Source organism: Myotis davidii, unplaced genomic scaffold (genome assembly GCF_000327345.1).
Source record: "Myotis davidii unplaced genomic scaffold, ASM32734v1 scaffold592, whole genome shotgun sequence".
NCBI lineage: Eukaryota > Metazoa > Chordata > Mammalia > Chiroptera > Vespertilionidae > Myotis > Myotis davidii.
The window spans coordinates 305655-320331 of NW_006284844.1; the positions used below are offsets into that span (position 1 = coordinate 305655).

The 14677-nt window shown below is 58.6% G+C and overlaps 1 protein-coding gene across 4 annotated transcripts in view; it reads right to left on the reverse strand.

Annotated features, from left to right (window-relative positions):
• ERMARD (ER membrane-associated RNA degradation) overlaps positions 1 to 14677 on the reverse strand; it is a 20455-nt gene that overhangs the window by 2733 nt on the left and 3045 nt on the right. For 2 of the 4 annotated variants that reach the window (XM_006755158.2, XM_006755162.2), the window contains 13 exons: positions 14237 to 14338; positions 13891 to 13980; positions 13089 to 13186; positions 12674 to 12810; positions 11501 to 11615; positions 10759 to 10861; positions 9061 to 9090; positions 7730 to 7798; positions 7287 to 7460; positions 6478 to 6561; positions 5282 to 5358; positions 617 to 742; positions 133 to 351 (listed from right to left, as the gene is read on the reverse strand). In XM_006755158.2, coding sequence (XP_006755221.1) covers positions 133 to 351; positions 617 to 742; positions 5282 to 5358; positions 6478 to 6561; positions 7287 to 7460; positions 7730 to 7798; positions 9061 to 9090; positions 10759 to 10861; positions 11501 to 11615; positions 12674 to 12810; positions 13089 to 13186; positions 13891 to 13980; positions 14237 to 14338 — 1424 coding nt within the window. The remainder of the gene's footprint in view (positions 1 to 132; positions 352 to 616; positions 743 to 5281; positions 5359 to 6477; positions 6562 to 7286; positions 7461 to 7729; positions 7799 to 9060; positions 9091 to 10758; positions 10862 to 11500; positions 11616 to 12673; positions 12811 to 13088; positions 13187 to 13890; positions 13981 to 14236; positions 14339 to 14677) is intronic. The other 2 variants (XM_015558385.1, XM_015558386.1) reach the window with 2 other exon arrangements.

The window sequence follows — 14677 nt, forward strand, 5'->3', positions numbered from 1 at the left end:
TAAGAACCAGAACTGCTCCAGAGGTAACTCCTGCCCAAGGCTCCTTCGAACCAGGCACAGCCACGCACCTGCCCCCCCCGCACACGGCACAGCCACGCACCTGCTCGCCACGCACACGGCACAGCCACGCACCTGCTCACCATGCGCAGGAAATTCTGCCTCTGCCGGGAGCGCAGTGTCTTCTCCGCCCACTGCTGGCCTCTGCGCTCCAGGGAGGCCGCCACCTGCTGGGACACCTGGGCGCAGCGTGAGCTGATGCTTCGGAGAACGGTCAGCACCTCCAGGACGGCTCTGGGGCAGAACAGGGTCGGCACGCGGAGGCTGCAGATGTACGGGAGCGGCCGGGGCCACCTGCGGTCAGAGCACAGCTCTGTGGGCACAGCCCCAAGCTGGGCCCTGTGGGCATGGCCATCGCCGACCTCCCGGGCCACCATGCCGCCTGCTGCACTGAGTCCCACGGAGGCCAGCTCACGTCTGCTCTTACACACACAGGGGATCCCGCCATGCAGGCTCACCTGGGGCTGTCATCACAGACCAGCCAGGCTGAGAGCACCGAAGCCCCGCTACCGACTCCGGCTTGCACGTCAATGTCTGATGAGTGTGGGAGGAAACTTACCTCTCAACAGGAAGGCTATCTAAGCCCCCAAAAGCACAGTGGTGCCCAGGCACGTGGCGGCACAGCTCAGACATGATCTTTATAATCAAAGGCTCACAGGCACTGGCTTCAGAACTGCCACCTAATCTGGAAAAAGAAGGCATTTAATCGTACCTGATGTAATTCAGGTGTCTGGCAAAGTTCACTGAGAAAAGTGGTTAATCTGAAAATGCTTCCTCAGCTATAAATGAAAAGGCCGCCATGGTGCCCTGGCGGGGTGGGGCTCGGCTGGTTGTGATAAGGGGGCTTATAATCTGCCTAGAGGCTCGGTGCATGAAATTCGAGCACAGACAGGGTCCCTAGGCCTGCCCGGTGATCAGGGCCGATTGGGTCCTTCCGGCTGCTGGCTGAAGCCTTCCTTCATTCAGCGCTGCCCCCTGATGGTCACGCACGTCATAGCAAGCAATCAAACTCCAGGACTCCCAGTCAAATTCCCGAGGGGACAGTTTGCATATTATGCTTTTATATACATAGATAGGTAGAGCACCTGAATTAATCTAAAAAATAATCATATTATTTTAAATCTTAGAACAAATATACTTATGTGAATAGAGGGCTAAGTTTTTCATATGTGATTGAGGAAGTGATTCGGCTGTGAATCCAGTAAGCAGAACCGATAGGCATGGTCGGCCGACCCACCAGGAGTCAAAACATCATCTCACCCACACCGCCTCGCCCACACCACCTCGCCCACACCCCCTCGCCCACACCACCTCGCCCACACCCCCTCGCCCACACCACCTCGCCCACACCCCCTCGCCCACACCACCTCGCCCACACCCCCTCGCCCACACCACCTCGCCCACACCCCCTCGCCCACACCACCTCGCCCACACCCCCTCGCCCACACCACCTCGCCCACACCCCCTCGCCCACACCACCTCGCCCACACCCCCTCGCCCACACCACCTCGCCCACACCCCCTCGCCCACACCACCTCGCCCACACCCCCTCGCCCACACCACCTCGCCCACACCCCCTCGCCCACACCACCTCGCCCACACCCCCTCGCCCACACCACCTCGCCCACACCCCCTCGCCCACACCACCTCGCCCACACCCCCTCGCCCACACCACCTCGCCCACACCCCCTCGCCCACACCACCTCGCCCACACCCCCTCGCCCACACCACCTCGCCCACACCCCCTCGCCCACACCACCTCGCCCACACCCCCTCGCCCACACCACCTCGCCCACACCCCCTCGCCCACACCACCTCGCCCACACCCCCTCGCCCACACCACCTCGCCCACACCCCCTCGCCCACACCACCTCGCCCACACCCCCTCGCCCACACCACCTCGCCCACACCCCCTCGCCCACACCACCTCGCCCACACCCCCTCGCCCACACCACCTCGCCCACACCCCCTCGCCCACACCACCTCGCCCACACCCCCTCGCCCACACCACCTCGCCCACACCCCCTCGCCCACACCACCTCGCCCACACCCCCTCGCCCACACCACCTCGCCCACACCCCCTCGCCCACACCACCTCGCCCACACCCCCTCGCCCACACCACCTCGCCCACACCCCCTCGCCCACACCACCTCGCCCACACCCCCTCGCCCACACCACCTCGCCCACACCCCCTCGCCCACACCACCTCGCCCACACCCCCTCGCCCACACCACCTCGCCCACACCCCCTCGCCCACACCACCTCGCCCACACCCCCTCGCCCACACCACCTCGCCCACACCCCCTCGCCCACACCACCTCGCCCACACCCCCTCGCCCACACCACCTCGCCCACACCCCCTCGCCCACACCACCTCGCCCACACCCCCTCGCCCACACCACCTCGCCCACACCCCCTCGCCCACACCACCTCGCCCACACCCCCTCGCCCACACCACCTCGCCCACACCCCCTCGCCCACACCACCTCGCCCACACCCCCTCGCCCACACCACCTCGCCCACACCCCCTCGCCCACACCACCTCGCCCACACCCCCTCGCCCACACCACCTCGCCCACACCCCCTCGCCCACACCACCTCGCCCACACCCCCTCGCCCACACCACCTCGCCCACACCCCCTCGCCCACACCACCTCGCCCACACCCCCTCGCCCACACCACCTCGCCCACACCCCCTCGCCCACACCACCTCGCCCACACCCCCTCGCCCACACCACCTCGCCCACACCCCCTCGCCCACACCACCTCGCCCACACCCCCTCGCCCACACCACCTCGCCCACACCCCCTCGCCCACACCACCTCGCCCACACCCCCTCGCCCACACCACCTCGCCCACACCCCCTCGCCCACACCACCTCGCCCACACCCCCTCGCCCACACCACCTCGCCCACACCCCCTCGCCCACACCACCTCGCCCACACCCCCTCGCCCACACCACCTCGCCCACACCCCCTCGCCCACACCACCTCGCCCACACCCCCTCGCCCACACCACCTCGCCCACACCCCCTCGCCCACACCACCTCGCCCACACCCCCTCGCCCACACCACCTCGCCCACACCCCCTCGCCCACACCACCTCGCCCACACCCCCTCGCCCACACCACCTCGCCCACACCCCCTCGCCCACACCACCTCGCCCACACCCCCTCGCCCACACCACCTCGCCCACACCCCCTCGCCCACACCACCTCGCCCACACCCCCTCGCCCACACCACCTCGCCCACACCCCCTCGCCCACACCACCTCGCCCACACCCCCTCGCCCACACCACCTCGCCCACACCCCCTCGCCCACACCACCTCGCCCACACCCCCTCGCCCACACCACCTCGCCCACACCCCCTCGCCCACACCACCTCGCCCACACCCCCTCGCCCACACCACCTCGCCCACACCCCCTCGCCCACACCACCTCGCCCACACCCCCTCGCCCACACCACCTCGCCCACACCCCCTCGCCCACACCACCTCGCCCACACCCCCTCGCCCACACCACCTCGCCCACACCCCCTCGCCCACACCACCTCGCCCACACCCCCTCGCCCACACCACCTCGCCCACACCCCCTCGCCCACACCACCTCGCCCACACCCCCTCGCCCACACCACCTCGCCCACACCCCCTCGCCCACACCACCTCGCCCACACCCCCTCGCCCACACCACCTCGCCCACACCCCCTCGCCCACACCACCTCGCCCACACCCCCTCGCCCACACCACCTCGCCCACACCCCCTCGCCCACACCACCTCGCCCACACCCCCTCGCCCACACCACCTCGCCCACACCCCCTCGCCCACACCACCTCGCCCACACCCCCTCGCCCACACCACCTCGCCCACACCCCCTCGCCCACACCACCTCGCCCACACCCCCTCGCCCACACCACCTCGCCCACACCCCCTCGCCCACACCACCTCGCCCACACCCCCTCGCCCACACCACCTCGCCCACACCCCCTCGCCCACACCACCTCGCCCACACCCCCTCGCCCACACCACCTCGCCCACACCCCCTCGCCCACACCACCTCGCCCACACCCCCTCGCCCACACCACCTCGCCCACACCCCCTCGCCCACACCACCTCGCCCACACCCCCTCGCCCACACCACCTCGCCCACACCCCCTCGCCCACACCACCTCGCCCACACCCCCTCGCCCACACCACCTCGCCCACACCCCCTCGCCCACACCACCTCGCCCACACCCCCTCGCCCACACCACCTCGCCCACACCCCCTCGCCCACACCACCTCGCCCACACCCCCTCGCCCACACCACCTCGCCCACACCCCCTCGCCCACACCACCTCGCCCACACCCCCTCGCCCACACCACCTCGCCCACACCCCCTCGCCCACACCACCTCGCCCACACCCCCTCGCCCACACCACCTCGCCCACACCCCCTCGCCCACACCACCTCGCCCACACCCCCTCGCCCACACCACCTCGCCCACACCACCTCGCCCACGCCACCTCATCCACATCATCTCATCTCCTGATGACAGTAGCTGATGTTCATCCCCCAGCCCCTTCCCCTTTATAGTCCTGTCCCCTGCACCTGCTGGAAGACAGGATTTGAATGCCTGTAAGCGTCCTGTCTCCTTGGTTGGCTGCCTTCTCAATAAACGCCTTAAATGATTCCACCCTGCCTTTGGTATTGGGCACAGCAACAGGCAGCTGGAGCCCAACCAGGGTTTCCCAGTAACAGCTGGAGCACTGTCCTGTGCACTGGAGGGTTGTGGGTTCGATTCCCGGTTGGAGTGTGTATGGGAAACCAATTGATATTTCTCTCTCACATCAATGTTTCTCTCTTTCTCCCTATGTCTCTCTTTAAAATTATATATATATAATTTTATATCTCCATCCTTGGAAGAAGATAAAAAAAGTCAATGGTACAATATGCTAAAAGCAATATGCTTTGCTGACTCGTGAATCTGTCTCTGACTCTACAATCCAAAATCCGTGTTCCCACTTCTCTCCTGAGAGTCAGACGCCCTTTCTGATTGTCCACGCTCTCAGTCTCCACACATACCCACCCACAGCTGAGCTCTGAGCTGGACGACCACCCTTCTTCCTCTCCACCCCCACTCCACCCGTCACCAGGCCCCATGGTCCCTCCCGGGCATTTCCTGTCCCACGGTCCAGCTGCTCCCCGACTGCTGTGAGGCCTGCACGCTCCCGGGATGGAGCTCACCTGGCCGCTTCCCTGGCAGCGTCCTCCGGCAACGGCAGCAGAGGCCACGACCGGACGCTCTCCTCACAGCTCAGCACCTGGGAGGAAAAGGCCCTGGCTTCTGAAGGTTCTGCAATAAGGCTCTAGAGCAGCGGTTCTCAACCTTGGCTGCACATTAGAATCACCTGGGAATCTTTTTAAAATCCTGATTTCTGGGCCTCATCCTCCGGAAATTCTGTTTCTTTGTTATTAATGTTGTGGCCCCACCCCATAACAAAGAAACAGCATTTCCAGAGGATGAGGCCCAGAAATCAGGATTTTAAAAAGATTCCCAGGTGATTCTAATGTGCAGCCAAGGCTGAGAACCGCTGCTTTAGAAGAAACCTATTTTAAAACCTTGTTTTGAAATTGCTGCAGGTGTGCCCGTCACCTTCTAGAAACCTGTGTGTAAAACTGCTACGGATATTACGTTTGAAAACCAGGTGGTGGGTGTTGGTTATTCATTGTGAGATACAGAAAGGCCGGAGGCACGCCAGGTCCGTGCGAGCAATGTCCGAGCGGCTGTGGAGCTGTCGAAAATTCCGATGCACTGTGGCCAGGACGGGGCCGGTCCCCTCTGAGTCGGACTCACTTAATGGGCACAGTCCCCAGGAGCCTGCGGGGTGGCCGGGCGTGGGGTGACTTCCCAGGCGGGGGGCGGGGGGAGCGTGCTTCTCCCTGGTGCTGTGGGCCACACGCTCTGGGTGAAGACAAGGCCTCAGCCAGTGGTCATGGCCAAGTGCCAGCACCCAGTTCCAGTATCATACGGGACCCAGCCCTCAGCCCATCCAAAACATCTGACCCACAAACGGTAGGAGGCCCAGGCTGGGCTGCTGAGCTGGCTGGAGCGTCGTCTCATTCACCAACAGGTTACGGGTTTGACTCCTGGCAGGGCACTTACCTTGGTTGTGGGTTTGATCCCCGTTGGGGAGGATAAAAGAGAAGTGTAAGGAAATGAAGTGGCTACTGTAGACACCACTGCACGTGTCTACACATTTTACAAAGAGGCCGCACACCTGAGCCACCGTGCGAGGCCTCGCATCTGAGTGACCACTGTGGTGGGAGCGCCAGGTCTGCCCACCGGAGTCCGCCCCAACGAGGCAGCCCGAGCCTGAGCCTTCCAGGCGCGGCAGCAGCCGCACACCCCCCCGCCCCGAAACGGCCGCCACGCAGCTCACCTGCTTTTTAATCAGCGCGACCGGGTGGAAGCGAGCGCTGTAGCCTTCCGCCAGCCTGACCAGCGCCTGGACTGCTGCTTTTTCCTGGTGGGAAACACGCGTGGTGAGGCTGCCGGTTTTGTTCTATTGAATGTTAAGCCCCACGTCCCGATTCCTCCGCCTCGTTCCGTTCAGCTGTAGCAGCTGAGCTCTCCGCAGAACAGGTTTGGGTTGAAGTCACATCATTGCCAACAAAGTGATGTTTGAAGAAGTGAAGACAGTGATAGAGTAAAAGGCCAAATCCACGCTTGTCCACAATGCAACAAACAGACAGAAATAAGAAAGAAAAGATCCCAAACATTTGGAAAATTTGAGAGATTCTCCTAAAAAATAGAATTTAGTAGAAATGTAAACATTAGCATCAATCCATGTAATGAATGCACAATTATGTGTTCTGATGGCGGCACACAGTAAACCAGGTAAATGAAGCAAGAGACGATGAAGTGAATGGTGTTTAACACATTGTATGCGGGAAACGTATTTATATGTTTTACTTATACCTTTTACGTTGACTGGTAGTAGAGCGCGGGACACGTATTAATATGTTTTTTATAGACTAGCGGTAGAATTCGGGTAACGTATAAATACGTAAACTAAAGTTATCGTAATTTTACTGAACGTTGCCATTTGCGCAAAAAAATTAGCAGAAATGGCCCACGCCACCTGTTAGCGTACGATAAAAACTACCCGCAAACAATGTGTTAAAAATGAACGCTACCCTTTCCGAGACGCAGGGCAGGGACCAGACTGTCTCCTTCCCCCTCCGCTACCTTCAGCTCTGAAGTGAGGTCTTCATCAGCGAACCTCAGCAACAGCACCAGGGAGAAGGCGAGCAGCTGGTCGGCCAGTCCTTGGGGAAACGCAGGGAGGCTGAGCTCCCCGTGGCTTAGGTGATCTCTGACGCGAGGCCCCTCCTGGTGGTTCAGGAAGTCCCAGAGGAACTCCTTGCGGAAGAGACGGACAACAGGCTCGTCAGCATCCTCAGCAGAGGCCCCGCCAACACGCCGGAGGAGCGCACTGCCGGGAACCGCTGACTCCAGGCCCAGACGGAACCTGAACAACCAGCAGCCGCAGGCCGGGCGCAGCGGCGGAGACGAGGGAGCGTGCGGAGGGCCCAGCGCTCTCTCTGCGCACGTCTTGGCCAGTCAGTGCCACGTCAGAGAAGTGCTGGTCACACCCGGGAACAAAGAGCGTCAGCCCAGAAAGGCCTTACCATCGCGGGCGCCCCGAGGACAAGAGGAAGCTGGTTGATCTCGCCATCACTCAGGTGTTGTGCCAACATCTAAAAACACCCAAAACAAGCAATTCGGCTGGTACACGGGCACGCATGGGCCTTTCAGAGCCGAAGCACCCTGCCCTGTGCCTTTGCTGCGAATCGTTAAATAAGCCCCAAGCCAATCAGATGAAGTGAGGGCGTCTCCAAGGAAACTGCCCCCGGGCCAGGAAAACGTCTCTTAACCCGTTTAATGACCTGAGTACATGCAGCTTTCTAACTGTGAGGGTGTGTCTCTGTGTACATGTATGTGTGTTGTGTTTATGTGTGGCTACACGCATGTGTGTTCACATGTATTTGTGTGTGTTTGCGTGTACTTGTATGTGTGTATCTGTGTCTGCACACTTGTATATATGTGTATTTGTGTTTGTATGTATGTTTGTGTACTTGTATATGTGGGTGTCTGTGTTTTATGTGTGTTTATGTCTACTTATATATGTGTGTGTCTGCATGTCTCTGTCTCTTCACATGTACACGTGTGCTTGTGTGCTCCGTGTCCACCAGTTACTTCATGAGTCACTTGGCTCACGAAGATGATGGGGCCCAAGCAGGAGCCAATCCTGAGGCCCAAATCCTGTACGGACCTGACTTCACTGTCTAGTTCAGTCCCCGCAGCCCCAAATACACACCCAGTAACAGCGAATCAGTTACTAACGGGATAAACTCCGCACTGAGCAGGCTCCTTCTTAACCCCCTCCCCCAGTTCCCGGAGCTAAGTCATCCAAAGGTAGAGTGAATCCCGTCTCCTCTCGGAGCTGTTCCGTGGCATCACCGGCTTCGGGGTCTGTACGGAGTCCACCCAGGAGGCACACAGAGGAGGCACACAGAGGCCTCTACATTCTACCAATGATAAAAACATTTCACTGCGACTTTCACTATTCCGGACTTCCTCTTTCAGAATCCCGCCCCCTACCCCTCAGATGACACGCCTCAGTGACTACTACATGCTCATGGCAGTAGCTGATGTGTTTCACGTGCAAAACAAGCAGGCGCTAGCCGTAACTGACGTGTGAGCCTCTGATAGCTGCAGCGCTTGATGCTGGCCCCGGCATTTCCCGGCCTTGTCTCTGCGACTTTAGAGACTTGGTGAATAATGCTGGGCCCCAACTCATCCTGAAAGCGATATTCAGCTCTAAGGCTGTTTCTAGCTTATACGACGATCCACGCTTTCCTATAAGCTTGTGAATGATGGCTAATCTTTCACTTTGGATTTTAAAAGAATATGTTGTTTTGTTTGTTTCAAGATACCTTGTAAGTTCAAGTTCACTTACTTCATCAAAGGTGGTGTACAGAGCTGCCGACTTCAGAAAAGGGAAAAAAGGAAATAATTAAAGCAAAATACGAGCAGGTGAACTGTTCAAAGCAGGAGGAGTCTGACATGCCAACGAACATGAAAACCTCATCTGAAATCCGCCTCCACCCAGCAGCACTTTGGGAAGAACGTGGACAAAACACACACGTGACGGCCACGTGGGACCCAGGGCCCTGGCCGCTGGAACTCTGCCCGTGCTGGCCGTTCAGCTCGACCTCCTCACACCTCCAGGCCCGCAGCGTCACAAACCACTGCCCACACGGTGCCTCTGCTGACGGCACGAGGCAAGAGCAACGGGGCATTTCCCCACAAACAGCCCGGTTCCCACACTCTTGGTGTGACCAGCACCGTCGACAGACACAGGCTCCGGGCGGGCTCAGCTCTGATCCCGCCTTCTACTGCGGCACGCAGCTCCTCTGCACAACAGCGGGGAGGAACCCGCTGAGAGGCCTGGGACCTGTGCGCGCGGCACGGGGACGCCACTGGCTGTTGAGCACTTGAGGCCACAGAAGACACAGGGCTAGGTACTGGTTTAGAAGACAATGGGTGGCAGCGTGAGCATGGGTCAGAGAAGGAAGAGCAGCATGAAGACGGATGGGGCAGGAGCTCAGGGGGCGGGACAAGGAACCAGGCAGGCCTCAGCGCAGAAAGGAGGGGCACAACGTCCATCATAGAAGAACCGATGGGCAGTGCTGGACCGAGTGGCCATGGAGAATGAAGTGCAGGCAAAGCACAGGGCAGTGCTAAGGTCTGGGGCCAGAGCCACTGAGAGGATAAGAATAAGGAATTTGTAGGAGAAAAAATATGCTTTTTAAAAATAAAGTAAGTTTGAGATGCTGGGGAAAACCCACATGAAGATATTCAGCAAACAGGTGTCAACCTAACTCAGGAGATGAAAGAACTGAGTTAGAGTCAATGCCTGGAGACCCTGGACCTTAATGCTACGAATTGCCCTCGTAGCTGCTTTGGCTGCATCGACAGCCTCTGATAGGTTGGGCTTCCGTTTTCATGAGGTTCCAAGTGTTTTCTAGTTGCTGTCCCCGCAGAGGTGACAGCTGTAGGCATGGGGTTGTGTGAGATCTCCCAAGGAGCAAATCTAAGGACAGGACAAGGTTGAGAAGAGAATTTTGAGGAATGTTGACATAAAGGGGCAAAAAGAGGAAGATGAACTAGTGAAAGAAAGTGGAAAAGAAGACATGGCAGATGCTGCTGCTCACCCTATAATTCGGGGTCCCCCTTTCCTTATCCATGGATCTCTTAATAGTTAACTGGGCACACTGCCACCCGAGCTCCCACAGCGGGGTGGGATGAGTTCTGGCCAAGAGGAGTAGAGGAGTAGGGTCCTTACAGAGGGCGCGTGCTGCAGACCATGGACCTCCTGTGGGCCACGGTGATAAGTCAGTGACTACGGCTACAGACAGGAACGAGTGGTAACTAGTTGCATGACATCACTGAATTTAAAAGACTACTTTTAAAATATGATGGAACTACCACAATCAACCATAAATAAATGTAAATCCTATAAAACATTATAATGGAAAGCCACAAAAAAGGACACTGAGTCTCCTGAGGAAAGCTCTTAGCTAACAGGTTCATGAACTGCAAACAGAAATGAGGCGCTAAGATCACTGCAGAAGCCTGCCGCTCGCACGCGTACCTCGGCCGTCAGGAGTCTCCTGGGACACCCGTTAACCTTGGCAAACAGGCCCCGCAGCCCCGTCTCCAACTGCGTCAACAGCAGCATGGCACAGTCGGCGAACCTGCGAAACGGAGGAAAAGCACAGCCCCCTGTGAGGTGGGCACGGCCGGCCCCCCGGCCAGGGTGCGGTGTCCAGAATGGGCGCTGTGTCCACAGAAAGACAGGGCCGTCTCCTTAGACTCGGGCCTTTACAACTGCTTCGGGGCTTTCCCGCCTGATGGGCCACTTTTAGTGCCTCAGTGGGAGGTGTCATCCAAAGCCACCGCATTTCCTTTCTGGAAAGTACTCAGACCCAGGACATCAGTGGCTCTCACGGTCTCCCTGTGGCCGTCCCAGGAAACGTGGGAGGAGTGAAGACCGGCGACCCCTGAGGTATGAGCGCCAGCTCGCTCCTCAGAGCCCGAGACACCGATTTCCTGTTCCCTGGTTCGCCAACCCTGGACTCAGGGCTTCACTCACAGTAAAAACTCAATGACTTTTCAAGCTGATTCTAAAAACAATAACCTGCACCCGCCGTCCTGTGATCCTTGACACGCGACGAGGAGGCCAATCTCCTGGTCAGGAAGGTGTTTCCCGCGAGCCCCCCCTCCAGACAGCCGCCCGCCCGCGGCTGGAGCCCCACAGCAGGGCCTGGAGGCAGGGCCTGAGGAAGGACTGGCCCCCGGACTCAAGAACCACCCTTGTGCCACCTTCCCATCACCTGTGTGTCCTGAACTTGGTCAACGCGACTTCCCAATATGGCAACATGATCCTCAGGACGAAAGAGGATTTCTTCATCACTTCCTCCAATGCCCAAAGTACCTCGTCAGTGGCAGCTGCAAGACAGCAAGAGGTTTCAGCACAACCACAGTCTGAAAAGCTGTGAACGCCCTTGGGGGCAAGGCGGCTCATCTCCTCGTCTCCTCACGCAGGTGAGCGCAGCCCAGCCCGGGGCCCCGGTGAGGAAGACCGCCCTGCCCTGCGCGGGGCAGGTAGCCCAGGGGCTTGGGCGGAAGCAGGCATGGACACTGCGTCTCATTAGTGGTGCAGGCTGTGACCTTCTGTAGAGGAGTTCAAGGTGAACCAGCGGGCCACCTGACCAGGAAAATAAACTTCCACAAGATACAGGAACCTCGAGCGAATGCTGGGTAAGCGACAAACTTCGGTGCTTATGACGCGTAAAGGAGGTTCATCCTTGGTGACACATGTCCAGTCTGGGGGTGTTGATGTGGGGGAGGCTGTGGGCGGGCGGCGGGGTGGAGGGGAATCTCTGGCCCTCCCTCTGAGTTCTTATAAGCTTAAACAGCTCTAAAAAGTGTCTTGCCATTTGTATGTACCGTATTATTGGCTGTCACCGGACTAGCGCAGGGTCCGTGCACAAAAGGCTGAGATGTGGGGCCACGTGAGTCACATTCTCACTGGCAGACACAGACCTTGTACCGCGACGGCCGGTGAGGGGCAGTGGGCTCGGAGAAGCACAGGCGGAAAGCTCTTTCAAGGTCCCGGGTCCCCCTCCCCACGATTTGGTAAAAGGCTCGGTCACGGTGAGGATAAACGATGTGAAGACCGTTCCACCGCGAGGGCTCTGGGCACAGCGCGTGGAGCCAGAGGCACAGCCAAGTGTGGGCAGCGGAGGCGCCTTATAAATGACCCGACACCACGTGCACGCCAGTCCCTCTGGAGGACAGACTGAACCCGTCACCAACATGGACCCACGGACTCCCGGCAGCAGCCCGGGTGCAGTGGAAAGGGTCGGGTCCAGGTGGCGACGTTTCACATACGACTTCGTGGCTCTGTCTCGGCACGTCACCCAGAGAACGCCCCACCTGGAGCTCACGCCTGAGGATCCGATGACAGCCTCCCTAATGCCACTCAGGGGAGACGCGGGACTTGCCGGGGAAGACGGTCCAGTCCTCTGAGTCCGCGAGCGTGAGGAGCGGCCGACGGGCCACCGTGCGCTCTGTCTGCTGCAGGTAAGCCTCCAGCAGCTGGCCCAGCCCCGCGGTCAGCAGCACCAGCATCGAACAGTACCTGTGGGAGATGCCGGAGACCTCAGTCATATGTATAAAAGGCTTTCCTTTCAGGAGAAAAAGTTCAAAATTAAGAAAGCAAAGTGAAGCGGTGCCACATGGGCTGGGAGCAACAAGAGAACCTCAGACACACGGGAGCTGAAACCGTGAGGACCCCTGCAGGGGCTCCGCTAGAACACCCAGCTTCCCCTCCAAGTCCTGCGGAGACGGGCCTCCCTGTCCCGACAGAGGAGTGAACCCCCAGTGCCCTCCACAGGGAGGCCCTTCTGCAGCACCTACTTTGGAGGAACTTCCTGCGGGGACGCGAACCCGTGCCACAGGACATTGCGCAGGTTGAGTCCGCGCGGAGAGCCCACGAAGACCGTCAGGACGTCCATCTGGGCAGGGAAGGAGAGCGGAGGCTGGGCAGTGCAGTCATTAATAAACCACTGATGCCACAAGTCACGTTTCCTTCCTTCCCACAGCAGTTCCCCTAGTTCAGTGGTCGGCAAACTGTGGCTCTCGAGCCACATGCGGCTCTTTGGCCCCTTGAGTGTGGCCACGAAGTTTCAATCGCACTGTACGTGCGTGCCCACACATGGTATTTTGTGGAAGAGCCACACTCGCAAGCCGCGGTTTGCCGACCACGGCCCTAGTTAGTACACAGTCATCGGCATAGAGGTAATAAACAGCCTACAGTTACTGAGCAGTTACTGCGTGCACCTGCCTCGCCCATCCTCAGACCCGCCCACGAAGAAGGCACTGCTGTGAGGCCCACTGTGCAGGTGAGAGGAGGGTGCAGAGGGGACCCCGGGCAGGGCGAGGGTGGGACCTGTCCCAGGCGGTGCTGGGCATCAAACAGCCTGACATCCAGATAAACTCACACAGGAAACGACTTGGCACAGAAGCGCCACAGTGTACCGTGGGGGCCTGTGTGTAAACGGGACGGGCAGCTCGGAGAACCCAAGGCTGCGGGAAGCTCTGAGGCCCCTCCACCTGTGGGGTGACGACACTCCCATCAGCATATTTTTGAGGAGCACAAGTGCAGCGGACGCTCACCACCAGGTGCTGCACCTCCTCTGTGGCTGTGGGGGAAGCTTACCACAGGCCGCCCGAAGACTTGAGCAAGCTCCGCAGAGGCAAGCAGGTCTCTTAAAAGAAACGGGCATTCCTTCCCGACCAGTAAAAACACCTACAATTCAAACAAAATTCATGTAGCAACTGCATTCCAGTGAGCCAAATGATATTCAGGGAGAAATCACCCATAAGGCAACTGCTTGGACAAATGGTGGGAGACCATTACTGAAGACACCCATGCTTTAATGTCATAATCATCCAAAACATACTAAAACTCTGCACGAAATAACTGCACTTTAGAGGAGAAGGATAATTAAAATCAAGTCACTCAGGTACTTTAACGGCCCGACAACGAGCGTCCTCACACTCACGTCACCCAGGGCCCGTTCCAGACAGGCCGTCAGCTTCATGAGGCTGAGAGCAGTAGCAGGGGACTCACGACTCTCCAAGGCATCAAATATTTCCGGAAACAACTGTTTCAAATAAGACGCGCTTTAGAATTTATGCTCAATAAGAAATATTTCTCCAAGTAACAATACTGTTCATACGAGCCAGACCGCTAAAGATGTTGATGATCATATTTTAATGATTTTGGGGGGTACAGGTAAACATTTCCTACAAATGTAACTTCTAAACAGTAAAAAAGTAATATCTAAGGAGTTCTTTGAATGTCCTTTGTTTCATATTTATTGAAAACAGGAAGTGTGGTGTGACTGTACATCAAGAAGTCAAATGTTTTTACCTAAGTCTTATTTCCGATTTGGATTAGTTCTTAAGATAAACATATGGCAGCTCACCCTTCTGAGAGCTAT